The sequence below is a fragment of the Pristiophorus japonicus genome, chromosome 7, assembly GCF_044704955.1.
Source record: "Pristiophorus japonicus isolate sPriJap1 chromosome 7, sPriJap1.hap1, whole genome shotgun sequence".
NCBI classification, from domain to species: Eukaryota; Metazoa; Chordata; class Chondrichthyes; family Pristiophoridae; genus Pristiophorus; species Pristiophorus japonicus.
This window is the reverse complement of record NC_091983.1, coordinates 151,587,400-151,607,167: the sequence shown is the minus strand read 5'-3', so window position 1 is coordinate 151,607,167 and position 19,768 is coordinate 151,587,400. Positions and strand designations below refer to the sequence as shown.

The window sequence follows — 19,768 nt, the reverse complement described above, 5'->3', positions numbered from 1 at the left end:
TCTCTATCCCCCCACCCGACTCTCTATTCACCCCTCACCCGACTCTCTATCCTCCCCCACCCGACTCTCTATCCCCCCCCACCCGACTCTCTATCCCCCACCCGACTCTATATCCCCCTCCACCCAACTCTCTATCCCCCTCCAGCCAACTCTCTATCCCCCCACCCGACTCTCTATCCCCCCACCCGACTCTCTATCCCCTCCACCCGACTCTCTATCCCCCCACCCGACTCTCTATTCACCCCTCACCCGACTCTCTATCCTCCCCCACCCGACTCTCTATCCCTCTCCACCCGACTCTCTATCTCCCCCACCACCCGACTCTCTATCCCCCCCCCACCCAACTCTCTATCCCCCTCCACCCGACTCTCTATCCCCCCACCCGACTCTCTATCTCCCCCCCACCCGACTCTCTATCTCCCCGCTACCCGACTCTCTATCTCCCCCCCACCCGACTCTCTATCTCCCCCCCACCCGACTCTCTATCTCCCCCCCAGCCGACTCTCTATCCCCCTCCACCCGACTCTCTATCGCCCGACCACCCGACTCTCTATCTCTCGCCCACCCGACTCTCTATCCCCCCACCCGACTCTCTATCCCCCTCCACCCGACTCTCTATCGCCCCACCCGACTCTCTATCCCCCCCCACATGACTCTCTATCCCCCCCCAACCGACTCTCTATCCCCCCTCCACCCGACTCTCTATCCCCCCCACCCGACTCTCTATCCCCCCACCCGACTCTCTATCCCCCCCCACCCGACTCTCTATCCCCCCTCCACCCGACTCTCTATCCCCCTCCACCCGACTCTCTATCCCCCCCCCACCCGACTCTCTATCCCCCCACCCGACTCTCTATCCCCCTCCACCCGACTCTCTATCCCCCCACCCGACTCTCTATCCCCCTCCACCCGACTCTCTATCCCCCTCCACCCGACTCTCTATCCCCCCACCCGACTCTCTATCCTTCCACCCGACTCTCTATCCCCCTCCACCCGACTCTCTATCCCCCCCCGACTCTCTATCCCCTCGACCCGACTCTCTATCTCCCCCCCACCCGACTCTCTATCTCCCCCCCACCCGACTCTCTATCCCCCTCCACCCGACTCTCTATCCACCCCCACCCGACTCTCTATCCCCCTCCACCCGACTCTCTATCCCCCCCCACCCGACTCTCTATCTCCCCCCCACCCGACTCTCTATCTCCCCCCCACCCGACTCTCTATCCCCCCACCCGACTCTCTATCCCCTCCACCCGACTCTCTATCCCCCCACCCGACTCTCTATCCCCCCCCACCCAACACTCTATCCCCCTCCAGCCTACTCTCTATCCCCCCACCTGACTCTCTATCCCCCCACCCGACTCTCTATCACCCCCCCACCCAACTCTCTATCCCCCTTCAGCCAACTCTCTATCCCCCCACCCGACTCTCTATCCCCCCACCCGACTCTCTAACCCCCCCCCAACTCTCTATCCCCTCGACCCGACTCTCTATCCCCCACCCGACTCTCTATCCCCCTCCACCCGACTTTCTATCCACCCCCACCCAACTCTCTATTCCCCCCCACCCGACTCTCTATCCCCCTCCACCCGACTCTCTATCCCCCCCCACCCGACTCTCTATCTCCCCCCCACCCGACTCTCTATCCCCCACCCACCCAACTCTCTATCTCCCCCCCACCCGACTCTCTATCCCCCCATCCGACTCTCTATCCCCCCACCCGACTCTCTATCCCCCTCCAGCCTACTCTCTATCCCCCCACCCGACTCTCTATCTCCCCCTCCACCCGACTCTCTATTCACCCCCCACACGACTCTCTATCCTCCCCCACCCGACTCTCTATCCCCCCACCCGACTCTCTATCCCCCCACCCGACTCTCTATTCACCCCTCACCCGACTCTCTATCCTCCCCCACCCGACTCTCTATCCCCCCCCACCCGACTCTCTATCCCCCACCCGACTCTATATCCCCCTCCACCCAACTCTCTATCCCCCTCCAGCCAACTCTCTATCCCCCCACCCGACTCTCTATCCCCCCACCCGACTCTCTATCCCCTCCACCCGACTCTCTATCCCCCCACCCGACTCTCTATTCACCCCTCACCCGATTCTCTATCCTCCCCCACCCGACTCTCTATCCCTCTCCACCCGACTCTCTATCTCCCCCACCACCCGACTCTCTATCCCCCCCCCACCCGACTCTCTATCTCCCCCCCACCCGACTCTCTATCTCCCCGCTACCCGACTCTCTATCTCCCCCTCACCCGACTCTCTATCCCCCCACCCGACTCTCTATCCCCCCCCACATGACTCTCTATCCCCCCCCAACTCTCTATCCCCCACCACCCGACTCTCTATCCCCCCCCACCCTACTCTCTATCTCCCCCCCACCCGACTCTCTATCCCCCTCCAACCAACTCTCTATTCCCCCACCCGACTCTCCATCTCCCCCCCACCCGACTCTCTATCCCCCCCCACCCTACTCTCTATCTCCCCCACCACCCGACTCTCTATCCCCCCCCCACCCGACTCTCTATCTCCCCCCCACCCGACTCTCTATCTCCCCGCTACCCGACTCTCTATCCCCCTCCAGCCAACTCTCTATCCCCCCACCCGACTCTCTATCCCCCCCACCCGACTCTCTATCCCCCCACCCGACTCTCTATCCCCCCACCCGACTCTCTATTCACCCCTCACCCGACTCTCTATCCTCCCCCACCCGACTCTCTATCCCCCCCCACCCGACTCTCTATCCCCCACCCGACTCTATATCCCCCTCCACCCAACTCTCTATCCCCCTCCAGCCAACTCTCTATCCCCCCACCCGACTCTCTATCCCCCCCACCCGACTCTCTATCCCCCTCCAGCCTACTCTCTATCCCCCCACCCGACTCTCTATCTCCCCCTCCACCCGACTCTCTATTCACCCCCCACCCGACTCTCTATCCTCCCCCACCCGACTCTCTATCCCCCCACCCGACTCTCTATCCCCCCACCCGACTCTCTATTCACCCCTCACCCGACTCTCTATCCTCCCCCACCCGACTCTCTATCCCCCCCCACCCGACTCTCTATCCCCCACCCGACTCTATATCCCCCTCCACCCAACTCTCTATCCCCCTCCAGCCAACTCTCTATCCCCCCACCCGACTCTCTATCCCCCCACCCGACTCTCTATCCCCTCCACCCGACTCTCTATCCCCCCACCCGACTCTCTATTCACCCCTCACCCGACTCTCTATCCTCCCCCACCCGACTCTCTATCCCTCTCCACCCGACTCTCTATCTCCCCCACCACCCGACTCTCTATCCCCCCCCCACCCAACTCTCTATCCCCCTCCACCCGACTCTCTATCCCCCCACCCGACTCTCTATCTCCCCCCCACCCGACTCTCTATCTCCCCGCTACCCGACTCTCTATCTCCCCCCCACCCGACTCTCTATCTCCCCCTCACCCGACTCTCTATCTCCCCCCCACCCGACTCTCTATCTCCCCGCTACCCGACTCTCTATCTCCCCCTCACCCGACTCTCTATCCCCCCACCCGACTCTCTATCCCCCCCCACCCGACTCTCTATCCCCCCCCAACTCTCTATCCCCCACCACCCGACTCTCTATCCCCCCCCACCCTACTCTCTATCTCCCCCCCACCCGACTCTCTATCCCCCTCCAACCGACTCTCTATCCCCCACCACCCGACTCTCTATCCTCCCACCCGACTCTCTATCCCCCCCCCACCCAACTCGCCAACACCCCACCCAACTCTCTATCCCGCCACCCGACTCTCTATCTCCCCCCACCCGACTCTCTATCCCCCCACCACCGACTCTCTATACCCCCACCACCCGACTCTCTATCCCCCCCCACGCTACTCTCTATCTCCCCCCCACCCGACTCTCTATCCCCCTCCACCCGACTCTCTACCCCCCCTCCAACCGACTCTCTATTCCCCCACCCGACTCTCTATCTCCCCCCCACCCGACTCTCTATCCCTCTCCACCCGACTCTCTATCTCCCCCACCACCCGACTCTCTATCCCCCCCCCACCCAACTCTCTATCCCCCTCCACCCGACTCTCTATCCCCCCACCCGACTCTCTATCCCCCCCCACCCAACTCGCCAACACCCCACCCAACTCTCTATCTCCCCCCACCCGACTCTCTATCCCCCCCCACCCGACTCTCTATCCCCCCACCACCGACTCTCTATACCCCCACCACCCGACTCTCTATCCCCCCCCACCCTACTCTCTATCTCCCCCCCACCCGACTCTCTATCCCCCTCCACCCGACTCTCTACCCCCCTCCAACCGACTCTCTATTCCCCCACCCGACTCTCTATCTCCCCCCGACCCGACTCTCTATCCCTCTCCACCCGACTCTCTATCTCCCCCACCACCCGACTCTCTATCCCCCCCCCACCCAACTCTCTATCCCCCTCCACCCGACTCTCTATCCCCCCACCCGACTCTCTATCTCCCCCCCACCCGACTCTCTATCTCCCCGCTACCCGACTCTCTATCTCCCCCCCACCCGACTCCAGGATGATCAGGGCTGGGAACTCAACATTCAGGGGTATTCAACATTCAGGAAGGATAGAATAAAAGGAAAAGGAGGTGGGGTAGCATTGCTGGTTAAAGAGGAGATTAATGCAATAGTTAGGAAAGACATTAGCTTGGATGATGTGGAATCTATATGGGTAGAGCTGCAGAACACCAAAGGGCAAAAAACGTTAGTAGGAGTTGTGTACAGACCTCCAAACAGTAATAGGGATGTTGGGGAGGGCATCAAACAGGAAATTAGGGGTGCATGCAATAAAGGTGTAGCAGTTATAATGGGTGACTTTAATATGCACATAGATTGGGCTAGCCAAACTGGAAGCAATACGGTGGAGGAGGATTTCCTGGAGTGCATAAGGGATGGTTTTCTAGACCAATATGTTGAGGAACCAACTAGGGGGGAGGCCATCTTAGACTGGGTGTTGTGTAATGAGAGAGGATTAATTAGCAATCTCATTGTGCGAGGCCCCTTGGGGAAGAGTGACCATAATATGGTGGAATTCTGCATTAGGATGGAGAATGAAACAGTAAATTCAGAGACCATGGTCCAGAACTTAAAGAAGGGTAACTTTGAAGGTATGAGGCGAGAATTGGCTAGGATAGATTGGCGAATGATACTTAGGGGGTTGACTGTGGATGGGCAATGGCAGACATTTAGAGACCGCATGGATGAAGTACAACAATTGTACATTCCTGTCTGGCGTAAAAATAAAAAGGGGAAGGTGGCTCAACCGTGGCTATCTAGGGAAATCAGGGATAGTATTAAAGCCAAGGAAGTGGCATACAAATTGGCCAGAAATAGCAGCGAACCTGGGGACTGGGAGAAATTTAGAACTCAGCAGAGGAGGACAAAGGGTTTGATTAGGACAGGGAAAATGGAGTACGAGAAGAAGCTTGCAGGGAACATTAAGGCGGATTGCAAAAGTTTCTATAGGTATGTAAAGAGAAAAAGGTTGGTGAAGACAAACATAGGTCCCCTGCAGTCAGAATCAGGGGAAGTCATAACGGGGAACAAAGAAATGGCGGATCAATTGAACAAGTACTTTGGTTCGGTATTCACTAAGGAGGATACAAACAACCTTCCGGATATAAAAGGGGTCAGAGGGTCTAGTAAGGAAGAGGAACTGAGGGAAATCTTTATTAGTCGGGAAATTGTGTTGGGGAAATTGATGGGATTGAAGGCAGATAAATCCCCAGGGCCTGATGGCCTGCATCCTAGAGTACTTAAGGAGGTGGCCTTGGAAATAGCGGATGCATTGACAGTCATTTTCCAACATTCCATTGACTCTGGATCAGTTCCTATGGAGTGGAGGGTAGCCAATGTAACCCCACTTTTTAAAAAAGGAGGGAGAGAGAAAACAGGGAATTATAGACCGGTCAGCCTGACCTCAGTAGTGGGTAAAATGATGGAATCAATTATTAAGGATGTCATAGCAGTGCATCTGGAAAATGGTGACATGATAGGTCCAAGTCAGCATGGATTTGTGAAAGGGAAATCATGCTTGACAAATCTTCTGGAATTTTTTGAGGATGTTTCCAGTAAAGTGGACAAAGGAGAACCAGTTGATGTGGTATATTTGGACTTTCAGAAGGCTTTCGACAAGGTCCCACACAAGAGATTAATGTGCAAAGTTAAAGCACATGGGATTGGGGGTAGTGTGCTGACGTGGATTGAGAACTGGTTGTCAGACAGGAAGCAAAGAGTAGGAGTAAACGGGTACTTTTCAGAATGGCAGGCAGTGACTAGTGGAGTGCCGCAAGGTTCTGTGCTGGGGCCCCAGCTGTTTACATTGTACATTAATGATTTAGACGAGGGGATTAAATGCAGTATCTCCAAATTTGCGGATGATACTAAGTTGGGTGGCAGTGTGAGCTGCGAGGAGGATGCTATTAGGCTGCAGAGTGACTTGGATAGGTTAGGTGAGTGGGCAAATGCATGGCAGATGAAGTATAATGTGGATAAATGTGAGGTTATCCACTTTGGTGGTAAAAACAGAGAGACAGACTATTATCTGAATGGTGACAGATTAGGAAAAGGGAAGGTGCAACGAGACCTGGGTGTCATGGTACATCAGTCATTGAAGGTTGGCATGCAGGTACAGCAGGCGGTTAAGAAAGCAAATGGCATGTTGGCCTTCATAGCGAGGGGATTTGAATACAGGGGCAGGGAGGTGTTGCTACAGTTGTACAGGGCCTTGGTGAGGCCACACCTGGAGTATTGTGTACAGTTTTGGTCTCCTAACTTGAGGAAGGACATTCTTGCTATTGAGGGAGTGCAGCGAAGGTTCACCAGACTGATTCCCGGGATGGCGGGACTGACCTATCAAGAAAGATTGGATCAATTGGGCTTGTATTCACTGGAGTTCAGAAGAATGAGAGGGGACCTCATAGAAACGTTTAAAATTCTGACGGGTTTAGACAGGTTAGATGCAGAAAGAATGTTCCCAATGTTGGGGAAGTCCAGAACCAGGGGTCACAGTCTGAGGATAAGGGGTAAGCCATTTAGGACCGAGATGAGGAGAAACTTCTTCACCCAGAGAGTGGTGAACCTGTGGAATTCTCTACCACAGAAAGTAGTTGAGGCCAATTCACTAAATATATTCAAAAGGGAGTTAGATGAAGTCCTTACTACTCGGGGGATCAAGGGTTATGGCGAGAAAGCAGGAAGGGGGTACTGAAGTTTCATGTTCAGCCATGAACTCATTGAATGGCGGTGCAGGCTAGAAGGGCTGAATAGCCTGCTCCTGCACCTATTTTCTATGTTTCTATGTTACTATCTCCCCCTCACCCGACACTCTATCTCCCCCCCACCCGACTCTCTATCTCCCCGCTACCCGACTCTCTATCTCCCCCTCACCCGACCCTCTATCTCTCGCCCACCCGACTCTCTATCCCCCCACCCGACTCTCTATCCCTCCTCCACCCGACTCTTTATCCCCCCACCCGACTCTCTATCCCCCCCCACCCGACTCTCTATCCCCCCCCCAACTATCTATCCCCCTCCACCCGACTCTCTATCCCCCCCCCCACCCGACTCTCTATCCCCCCACCCGACTCTCTATCCCCCTCCACCCGACTCTCTATCCCCCTCCACCCGACTCTCTATCCCCCCCACCCGACTCTCTATCCCTCCACCAGACTCTCTATCTCCCCCCCACCCGACTCTCTATCTCCCCGCTACCCGACTCTCTATCCCCCTCCAGCCAACTCTCTATCCCCCCACCCGACTCTCTATCCCCCCCACCCGACTCTCTATCCCCCCACCCGACTCTCTATCCCCCTCCACCCAACTCTCTATCCCCCTCCAGCCAACTCTCTATCCCACCCCACCCGACTCTCTATCCACCCCCACCCGACTCTCTATCCCCCTCCACCCGACTCTCTATCCACCCCCACCCGACTATCCCCCCCCACCCGACTCTCTATCTCCCCCCCACCCGACTCTCTATCCCCTCCCCACCCAACTCTCTATCCCCCTCCAGCCAACTCTCTATCCCACCCCACCCGACTCTCTATCCCCCCCCCACCCGACTCTCGATCCCCTTCCACCCGACTCTCTATCCCCCACACCCGACTCTCTATCCCCCCACCCGACTCTCTATCTCCCCCCCACCCGACTCTCTATCCCCCCACCCGACTCTCTATCCCCCCACCACCCGACTCTCTATCCTCCCACCCGACTCTCTATCCCCCCCCCACCCAACTCGCCAACACCCCACCCAACTCTCTATCCCGCCACCCGACTCTCTATCTCCCCCCACCCGACTCTCTATCTCCCCGCTACCCGACTCTCTATCCCCCTCCAGCCAACTCTCTATCCCCCCACCCGACTCTCTATCCCCCCCACCCGACTCTCTATCCCCCCACCCGACTCTCTATCCCCCTCCACCCAACTCTCTATCCCCCTCCAGCCAACTCTCTATCCCACCCCACCCGACTCTCTATCCACCCCCACCCGACTCTCTATCCCCCACACCCGACTCTCTATCCCCCCACCCGACTCTCTATCTCCCCCCCACCCGACTCTCTATCCCCCCACCCGACTCTCTATCCCCCCACCACCCGACTCTCTATCCTCCCACCCGACTCTCTATCCCCCCCCCACCCAACTCGCCAACACCCCACCCAACTCTCTATCCCGCCACCCGACTCTCTATCTCCCCCCACCCGACTCTCTATCCCCCCACCACCGACTCTCTATACCCCCACCACCCGACTCTCTATCCCCCCCCACGCTACTCTCTATCTCCCCCCCACCCGACTCTCTATCCCCCTCCACCCGACTCTCTACCCCCCTCCAACCGACTCTCTATTCCCCCACCCGACTCTCTATCTCCCCCCCACCCGACTCTCTATCCCTCTCCACCCGACTCTCTATCTCCCCCACCACCCGACTCTCTATCCCCCCCCCACCCAACTCTCTATCCCCCTCCACCCGACTCTCTATCCCCCCACCCGACTCTCTATCTCCCCCCCACCCGACTCTCTATCTCCCCGCTACCCGACTCTCTATCTCCCCCCCACCCGACTCTCTATCTCCCCCTCACCCGACACTCTATCTCCCCCCCACCCGACTCTCTATCTCCCCGCTAGCCGACTCTCTATCTCCCCCTCACCCGACTCTCTATCCCCCCACCCGACTCTCTATCCCCCCCCACCCGACTCTCTATCCCCCCCCAACTATCTATCCCCCTCCACCCGACTCTCTATCCCCCCCCCCACCCGACTCTCTATCCCCCCACCCGACTCTCTATCCCCCTCCACCCGACTCTCTATCCCCCTCCACCCGACTCTCTATCCCCCCTACCCGACTCTCTATCCCTCCACCAGACTCTCTATCCCCCCCCCCCGACTCTCTATCCCCCCACCCGACTCTCTATCCCCCCACCCGACTCTCTATCCCCCCCCACCCAACTCGCCAACACCCCACCCAACTCTCTATCTCCCCCCACCCGACTCTCTATCCCCCCCCACCCGACTCTCTATCCCCCCACCACCGACTCTCTATACCCCCACCACCCGACTCTCTATCCCCCCCCACCCTACTCTCTATCTCCCCCCCACCCGACTCTCTATCCCACCCGACTCTCTACCCCCCTCCAACCGACTCTCTATTCACCCACCCGACTCTCCATCTCCCCCCACCCGACTCTCTATCCCTCTCCACCCGACTCTCTATCTCCCCCACCACCCGACTCTCTATCCCCCCCCCACCCAACTCTCTATCCCCCTCCACCCGACTCTCTATCCCTCTCCACCCGACTCTCTATCTCCCCCACCACCCGACTCTCTATCTCCCCCCCACCCGACTCTCTATCCCTCTCCACCCGACTCTCTATCTCCCCCACCACCCGACTCTCTATCCCCCCCCCACCCGACTCTCTATCCCTCCACCAGACTCTCTATCCCCCCCCCCGACTCTCTATCCCCCCACCCGACTCTCTATCCCCCACCCGACTCTCTATCCCCCCCCCACCCAACTCTCTATCCCCCTCCACCCGACTCTCTATCCCCCCACCCGACTCTCTATCTCCCCCCCACCCGACTCTCTATCTCCCCGCTACCCGACTCTCTATCTCCCCCCCACCCGACTCTCTATCTCCCCCTCACCCGACTCTCTATCTCCCCCCACCCGACTCTCTATCTCCCCGCTACCCGACTCTCTATCTCCCCCTCACCCGACTCTCTATCTCTCGCCCACCCGACTCTCTATCCCCCCTCCCGACTCTCTATCCCTCCTCCACCCGACTCTTTATCCCCCCACCCGACTCTCTATCCCCCCCCACCCGACTCTCTATCCCCCCCCCAACTCTCTATCCCCCTCCACCCGACTCTCTATCCCCCCCCCACCCGACTCTCTATCCCCCCACCCGACTCTCTATCCCCCTCCACCCGACTCTCTATCCCCCTCCACCCGACTCTCTATCCCCCCCACCCGACTCTCTATCCCTCCACCAGACTCTCTATCCCCCCCCCCCCGACTCTCTATCCTCCCACCCGACTCTCTATCCCCCTCCACCCGACTCTCTATCCCCCCCCGACTCTCTATCACCCCACCGGACTCTCTATCCCCCTCCACCCGACTCTCTATCCCCCCACCCGACTCTCTATCCCCCTCCACCCGACTCTCTATCCCCCACCCCCGACTCTCTATCCCCCCACCCGACTCTCTATCCCCCCACCCGACTCGCTATCCCCCTCCACCCGACTCTCTATCCACCCCCACCCGACTCTCTATCCCCCCCCACTCGACTCTCTATCCACCCCCACCTGACTCTCTATCCCCCCCCCACCCGACTCTCTATCTCCCCCCCACCCGACTCTCTATCCCCCACCCACCCGACTTTCTATCTCCCCCCCACCCGACTCTCTATCCCCCCACCCGACTCTCTATCCCCTCCACCCAACTCTCTATCCCCCCACCCGACTCTCTATCCCCTCCATCCGACTCTCTATCCCCCCATCCGACTCTCTATCCCCCCACCCGACTCTCTATCCCCCCACCCGACTCTCTATCTCCCCCCCCCACCCGACTCTCTATCTCCCCCCCCCACCCGACTCTCCATCCCCCTCCAGCCAACTCTCTATCCCCCCACCCGACTCTCTATCTCCCCCCCCACCCGACTCTCTATTCACCCCCCACCCGACTCTCTATCCTCCCCCACCCGACTCTCTATCCCCCCACCCGACTCTCTATCCCCCCCCACCCAACTCTCTATCCCCCTCCATCCAACTCTCTATCCCCCCACCCGACTCTCTATCCCCCCACCCGACTCTCTATCCCCCCACCCGACTCTCTATCCCCCTCCACCCAACTCTCTATCCCCCTCCAGCCAACTCTCTATCCCCCCACCCGACTCTCTATTCCCCCCAACCCGACTCTCTATCCCCCCACCCGACTCTCTATCCCCCCCCACCCGACTCTCTATCCCCCCACCCGACTCTCTATCCCCCTCCACCCAACTCTCTATCCCCCTCCAGCCAACTCTCTATCCCACCCCACCCGACTCTCTATCCCCCCCCACTCGACTCTCTATCCCACCCCACCCGACTCTCTATCCCCCCCCCCACCCGACTCTCTATCCCCCCCCACCCGACTCTCTATCCCACCCCACCCGACTCTCTATCCCCCCCCCCCCACCCGACTCTCTATCCCCCCCCCACCCGACTCTATCCCCCCCCACCCGACTCTCTATCCCCCTCCACCCGACTCTCTATCCCCCCCACCCGACTCTCTATCCCCCCACCCGACTCTCTATCTCCACCCCTACCCGACTCTCTATCCCCTCACCCGACTCTCTCTCCCCCACGCACCCGACTCTCTATCCCCCCCCACCCGACTCTCTATCCCCCCCCCACCCGACTCTCTATCCCCCCACCCGACTCTCTATCCCACCCCACCCGACTCTCTATCCCCTCACCCGACTCTCTATCCCCCCCCCACCCGACTCTCTATCCCCCCACCCGACTCTCTATCCCCCCACCACCCGACTCTCTATCCCCCCACCCGACTCTCTATCCCCCCACCACCCGACTCTCTATCCCCCCACCCGACTCTCTATCCCCCCACCCGACTCTCTATTCCCCCACCCGACTCTCTATCCCCTCACCCGACTCTCTATCCCCCCACCCGACTCTCTATCCCCCCACCACCCGACTCTCTATCCCCCCACCTGACTCTCTATCCCCCCACCCGACTCTCTATTCACCCCCCACCCGACTCTCTATCCCCCCCCACCCAACTCGCCAACACCCCACCCAACTCTCTATCCCCCCACCCGACTCTCTATCCACCCACCCGACTCTCTATCCACCCACTCGACTCTCTATCATCCCCCACCCAACTCTTTAGCTCCCCCCACCCAACTCTCCAGCCATCCATTTAATATCCATTCTTCCTATTTTCATTTTGTTATGAATTGGGGAGGAACATAAACTTCTCTGCAATAAATTGCACAGTTTGCAAGGGCTCTTTGCCATGTTCAGAAAAATGTTACTTTTTGTTTTGGTAATGACATTTAGACATGCAGTTCCAAGCAACATACCTCCCACGTCTTGGTACAGTTCAAGTCAGCATAAATATACTATATGTGCTGCCTTTAAAAATTATTCAGCGCTATTTTCTGAAGCTGTAGTGAACCCCATTAAAATGCACTGAAACACCAACTGTGAACACTGATGTAAATGACAAATATTTGACTAAGTGTACAGTTTAATTCACTGAACCATTTGCACCATCACCAAATGCAAAGATTAATTAATACCAGTCCAAACTCACGCCTGATGTGTTGTTGATGATTTTGTACCATGCAGTGTTTTGAGCCCTTGAGAAGATCATTAATGGAACAAATACAGTGATTTTTTGGTCACAAAAACACGTTTAGGGCAATAATCTAATACTGTCATTGGAATGAGTTCAATATGCTGCTGGTAACTAAAGCTATCTCATTTATTCCTTTAACCCTTTTAATCCAGGGCCATTAAAAATATTGAATAACTAAATTATAAACAGTAAATAATAAATGGTGTGTATAGTTAACACTATTATTGGTGGCAGCACATAATAGACTGACAGATGTGATAGGCTAACTGACTGGGTTAGAAGTATGTTAGACCAAGTGTAAGATTTTCATGGTGCATGGATGTTTATGCCAATAAAGGTAAAGATGTTGGTGCTGGAAAGTGTAAACATTTTCCACTTTTGTACCTTATTTTAGCATCATGAATTCAAGATTAGATACAGATTAGTGTCAGATCGGTGGGAGGCATTTAAGAAGGAGATCCAGAGGGTTCAGGCCAAATATGTGCCCTTAAAGAAAAAGGGTGGGACTAACAAATCTAGAGCCCCCTGGATATCGAGCGACATACAGGGTAGGATAAAGAAAAAAAGGGAAGCTTATGACAGATACTGAGAACCAAATACTGTAGAATCTCTAGATGAGTATACAAAGTCCAGAGGTGAAATTAAAAGGGATATTAGGAAAGCAAAGAGAAAGCATGAAAAATTCTTGGCAAGTAAAATCAAGGAAAACCCAAAGATGTTCTATAAATATATTAAGAGCAAGAGTAACTAAAGAAAGGATAGGGCCTATTCGAGACCATGAGGATAATCTGTATGTGGAAGCGGAAGATGTGGGTATGGTTCTTAATGAATACTTTGCATCTGTTTTCACAAAGGAAAGGGGCAATGCAGATACTGCTATCGAGGAGGAGGAGTGTGAAATATTAGATGAAATAAACATAGTGAGAGAGGAGGTATTAAGGGGTTTAGCAGCTTTGAAAGTGGTTAAGTCCCCAGGCAGATGAAATGTATCCTAGGCTGTTAAGCAACGCCAAAGAGGAAATAGCAGAGGCTTTGACCATCATTTTCCAATCCCCTCTGGCTTCAGATGTGGTGCCCGAGGACTGGAGGACTGCTAATGTGGTACCTTTGCTTAAGAAGGGAGAAAGGGATAGACCGAGTAATTACAGGCCAGTCAGCCTAACCTCAGTGGTGAGAAAATTATTGGAAAAAATCCAGAAGGACAGGATAAATCTTCACTTAGAAAGACACAGATTAATCAGGGACAGTCAGCATGGATTTGTGAAGCGAAGGTTGTGTCTGATTAACTTGATTGAATTTTTCGAGGAGGTAACCAGGAGGGTCGATGAGGGCAGTGTGTATGATGTAGTGTATATGGATTTTAGCAAAGTTTTTGATAAGGTCCCACATGGCAGACTGGTCACGAAAGTAAAAGCCCATGGGATCCAGGGCAAAGTGGCAAGTTGGATCCAAAATTGTCTCAGAGGCAGGAAGCAAAGGGTAATGGTTGATGGGTGCTTTTGTGACTGGAAGGATGTTTCCAGTGGGTTTCCGCAGGGCTCAGTACTGGATCCCTTGCTTCTTGTGGTATACATCAATGATCTAGACTTGAATATAGGGGGTATGAGTAAGAAGTTTGCAGATGACAGTAAAATCGGCTGTATGGTTGATAATGAAGAAGAAAGCTGTAGACTGCAGGAAGATATCGATGGGCAGAACAGTGGCAAATGGAATTTAATCCAGAAAAGTGTGGGGTAATGCATTTGGGGAGGGCTAATATGGAAAGGGAATACACATTAAATGGTAGGACACTGAGAAGTGTAGAAGAACAAAGGGACCTTGGAGTGCATGTCACAGATCCCTGAAGGTAGTAGGCCAGGTAGATAAGGTGGTTAAGAAGGCATATGGAATGCTTGCCTTTATTAGCTGAGGCATAGAATATAAGAGCAGGTTATACTTGAACTGTATAAAACACTGGTTAGGCCACTGCTGGAGTACTGCATGCAGTTCTGGTCACCGCATTACAGGAAGGACGTGATTGCACTGGAGAGGGTACAGAGGAGATTTACGAGGATATTGCCAGGAGTGGAGAATATTAGCTATGAGGACAGATTGGATAGGCTGGGTTTGTTTTCCTTGGAACAGAAGAGGCTGAGGGGAGACCTCATTGAGGTGCATAAAATTATGAGGGCCTAGTGGATAGAAAGGGCCTATTTCCATTAGCAGAGGGGTCAACATCCAGGGGGCATACATTTAAAGTAATTGGTAGAAGGTTTAGAGTGGATTTGAGGGGAAATTTCTTCACTCAGAAGGTTGTGGGTGTCTGGAACTCACTGCCTAAAAGGGTGGTAGAGGCAGAAACCCTCGCCACATTTAAAAAGTACTTGGATGTGCACTTGAAGTGCCATAACCTGCAGGGTTGCCGACCTAGAGCTGGAAAGTGGGATTTTGTTGGATAGCCTCTTGTTGCAGGTAAGGACACGATGGGCCGAAATGGCCTCCTTCCGTACTGTAAGCTTCTAAGATTCAATGATTCTATACAGTATGTCACGGTATAGGGGATCATTTTTCAAATTCATTCTACTGGCAAGAAGCTTAACCCATCCATCGTGCAAAATGGAAAATCAGCTACTTGAATTCCACACATGCAGTGCTAGTGAGCAAAGCTCCCTGCTGGAAATGCAAAGTTAGAACATTATCCCTGTCGAGTAAACGTGTACTCTTCCCTAACCTGTGCAAATGTTTACACTTCCCATACAACACATTCTTTTGCCCTATCAGAATGGCAGTTTAGTATTGATTTTTCAAGCAATTTTATGCTATGCACCTATTAAAAACTATATCGACAATGGCTAACTCATTTCACTAATAAATTTAGAGAAGTGTCTTCCAGAGGGGTGAGAGTATAGTCACCTCTCATTTAAAAAAACTAATACAAAGACATTTGTATGTAATCCTAAAACCCAATCCTTTTTCTTTTCAGAATTACTTTGACGGCAAACTCTCTCCTCAAGGAAAGATGCCATGGATTGAATATAATCATCAAAAAGTATCAGGCACAGAATTCATTATTGATTTTCTTCAAGATAAACTGGGCGTTAACCTAAACAAACACCTGGATTCCAGTGAAAGAGCCGTCTCAAGAGCCATTACAAAAATGATGGAAGAACACTTCTATTGGTAAGTTGGTTAAAGCTCCCCCAATGCTCAAAAATACTTCCTTTCTGGTATATTACAAGAATAAATTTATTGTTTAGTAAGAAATGGAAAGATCAAACCAAGGACAACTCCAGAGTGCTGTGGCAGTTTGGACCATGAGGAGTAATTTCCTGACGTTGGACTATAGCCATCAGCAGTGCAATGTCAGAAGATTATCCCCATGGTGTCTGAAAGATGATCTAGGTTTGTTCACTGTGTGCTGTTTGGCTGACTGAATTCCACGATGTAACGGCGATTAAGGACAACACTAAATCAACACAATTTTAATCGGCTTGGTTTGGATTTCTTGTAAAGTGGAAAGTTTTCTGCTTCTCCAGAAAATTGTTAGGATTGACTGTAGTGCCAATTCTGGGATCCTGTGGAAAACGTCATCTGCACAAATGCACACGTGTAACTGGAGTGGGGGGCTGATCTTGCTGGATTTGGCAAGGTCTGCTCATTTTAATCATTTATTTGTGCTTCCAGTGCAGCGTGTGCCTTGTGCAGAAAAGTTAAGTGGCAGTATACAGGGGAGAACAAACATTGAAACGTTTTTTCAATGCTCAAAAAATGCTCACAGCATTTTTAAGCCTTTGCAAAGGCTGTATGAGGGAAGGAGGGCAAGAACTGACGGGTGAAGTTGAAAGGACAGCTAGCACAATGTGGACGTTGTGAGAAAATGCCTCCATCCCCCTGTTTAATGGATGGTGAAGTGGACATTCTCTTGCATGAAGTGGATGCTTGGCAGCCTTGTCAGCTTGGCACTGCTTGGCACTCCCCAGAGGACAGCATTGCACCATGCCTGCCAGGATGTAGCAGGCAGACTGAACACTGTCTACAGTAACTAGGAACCAATATAGGAGAAGCGATCACAACTTTTAAAGACTCTGGTAAATTAAGATTAACTAATAATACCATATAATGGGTGAATGGCAATGCCAAAAAGTGTAGCCTCATAACATGTTCTATGTGTATTACTCATCTGTACCATGTCTTCACACACTCTTACAGCTCTATCACTGCATCTCAAGTATAATCATACCTCAGCAGGGCACAAAATAAAGATGCAATGTACAATTAATTGTGATACTCATATTTTACAAGGCCTTCAGGATTGCACCAATGTGGTGAAATCGAGCATGTGTGTCGTGGCATTCATTGGGAAAGGAGATGAAAGTGCTGGCCATGCTGATCAATATCAGTTACCTCTGATCCATACAGTACCTAATATTGCAGTGGCAACAAGATATGAACCAGAGGCACAACAATTGAAGGAAGTGGTGATCTTGTCAGTGACTCGTACTGCGGCCCTTTGATGCAAGTTTACTGTAGCTGACCTTGCTGTAGATGACAAAGCTGTCTCTTGCTGACCGGTGTAGATATGCCAAAGTCTGTAGATGGTCTGAAGCCTGTTGATCTCCCTGGCATATTTTCTTTTATCTTCTATCACCTCAGCAATGAAGTATCTGTAGTTGAGATGCTTTAAAAATAAACTTATCTTTAGGGGTGAAATGAAATGACTGTCAGTCTTTTTAATTGATGGGTTAAATGTTATGAATCCAAGCTGCCAGTGAGGAGCTGTCTCAAGAGCCATTACACTTGGCTCTTGGTCCCCAGCAGTACAATTTGGAAATTTGGGTGCACACAGCCGACAATTTGGGCAGAGCACCACTGTGAACAAAGGCTGAGGATTGGAAGCTGGGTAGTGAAGAGCCTGAAGGAAGGGAGGTCAAAAGAGCAGGTGATGGGCTCCATGGATAATATGAGTTTGATTAGAATGGAGGTGGAGATAGGGATAAGAACTATGGAATAAGGAGGGATTGGAAGGAAGAAGCAGGAGATTGAAATGGACATGGCAGGAGGGGCAGAGGCTTTACTGTATAAAAGTTGAACCTTCCTTATCCAGAACTCCCTTATCCGGAACCACCCCTTGTCCGGAACCATTCCTGGCCACCGGGTGGCGCATGCGCAGAACTCCGACATGAACAAATTGAACAAATTGAAGTCCTTCCTTGCTGCCGACTCCCGCAATCGCTGGCCTGACCCTGCGATCCACTGCTCTCCCCCCCCCCCCAATATTCTCTCTGCTGCACTCCCAGCCCCAGCCAGCCAGCCCCGATAACCCCTTGCTCAGTACCTGTACCATCCAATTTAACGTGACCACCCTTCGTCCGGAAAAATCCCTTATCCAGAACAGGCTAGGTCCCGAGGGTTGCGGATAAGGGAGGTTCAACCTGTATAAGCTCAAATTTGACCAAGAAGAAGTCCTTAAGTTGCTCTTGTTTGGAATAAGAGGAGAGGATGAAGGAAACAGAAGGGTGAGTAGAAGTTTGGTAATGGAGAAGAGATTAGTTTCTTCAGCTCTCCAACAGCGGAGTTGGCAAATTGTGCTGAGGAAAGGGGATGACAATAAGTCAGCCAATCTCGAGGTAGCTACATTTGAGGTTACAAGCAGCAAATTTGAGGTTATAATAATAGCTATTGTACTGGGGGAACAGTGAGGATGACGATCATCTGAAATCTAATGGGAATGAAGGAACTGATTGTGGATTCAAGAGGGCCGAAATTGCCCCTCTCCTTAAGGCCTGTTACCACTGCAAAGCGGCGCCCATGCTGTGGAGTGGAGTGGCCACCAACTTTTGATGGAATAGCCGCTGCTAACCCAATTGCTCTTCCGAGTTTCCCCTCCCCACCGCTCCGCTGCTGCCGATCCGCCTTAAGTGCGTCATCACCATGCTCACCGTGATCTAACCCCCCGACAGCGACATTCATCTCGGAAAACCTTTGGCCCACCTGGTGGTGCCAAAACGAGCTTTTTCCTGATGGTCCAGTGAGGCTGTGGCCTTCTGCAGTGGTGGTGTGGCTTCTCTTAAAGGGGAGGTTGCACTGCCACTGCCGCCATGCTTTTTTTTGTCAGTCAACTGCCATGTTGGCCCGACAAATATGCCCCCGGGCGGCCTGGCACCCTTCTCTTGGGTGCCAGGCCGCTGGCCCGGCCGAAATCCTCTCTGGTGGCCCAGTGGTCCGAAGTTTTATAATTGCGGAGGCTCTCCTCTTTAAGTGAAGGGAGAGCTATGGGTGACGTGGAGCCGTGGTGAAGTCATCGCGACGGTCACTGCCCCGCCTCAACTTCTGCCCCTCAGGTGCAGTCACTGCCCCCATTATGATCGAGATCCGGATCGGAGAGAAAAAAAACCAAAGAGCCGAATGTCACTCAAGAGGCGACCTGAATCGCAGCTATGTTAAAAATGATCGAAATGGGGTGGGGGGGGCAATTTCTACCCCAAGGTATTTATGGAGATTGGTGGGAATCTTCAGTTTGGACAGAGATCCTTGAAGGGTACAGTCCAAAGTATCCAACATTTAAATCCATGTCCTTTTCAGGATTTAACTCTCATCATCAATCAGAAGTATTGACTTTTCAAAAACTGGATACATTCCTGATTCAAGAGAGAGCATAAGAACATAAGAAATAAGAATAGGAGTAGGACATTTGGCCCCTCCAGCCTGCTCCTCCATTCAATAAGATCATGGCTGATCTGATCATGGACTCAGCTCCACTTCCCTGCCCGCTCCCCATAACCCTTTATTCCCTTATCACTCAAACATCTGTCTATCTCTGCCTTAAATATATTCAATGACCCAGCCTCCACAGCTCTCTGGGGCAGAGAATTCCACAGATTTACAACCCCCTGAGAGAAGAAATTCC

At 53.4% G+C, this 19,768-nt stretch overlaps 1 protein-coding gene across 2 annotated transcripts in view; it reads left to right on the top strand.

The window, feature by feature from the left end:
• faxcb (failed axon connections homolog, metaxin like GST domain containing b) overlaps positions 1-19,768 on the top strand; it is a 151,060-nt gene that overhangs the window by 84,988 nt on the left and 46,304 nt on the right. For both annotated transcript variants that reach the window (XM_070884486.1, XM_070884484.1), the window contains one exon: positions 15,845-16,041. In XM_070884486.1, coding sequence (XP_070740587.1) covers positions 15,845-16,041 — 197 coding nt within the window. The remainder of the gene's footprint in view (positions 1-15,844; positions 16,042-19,768) is intronic.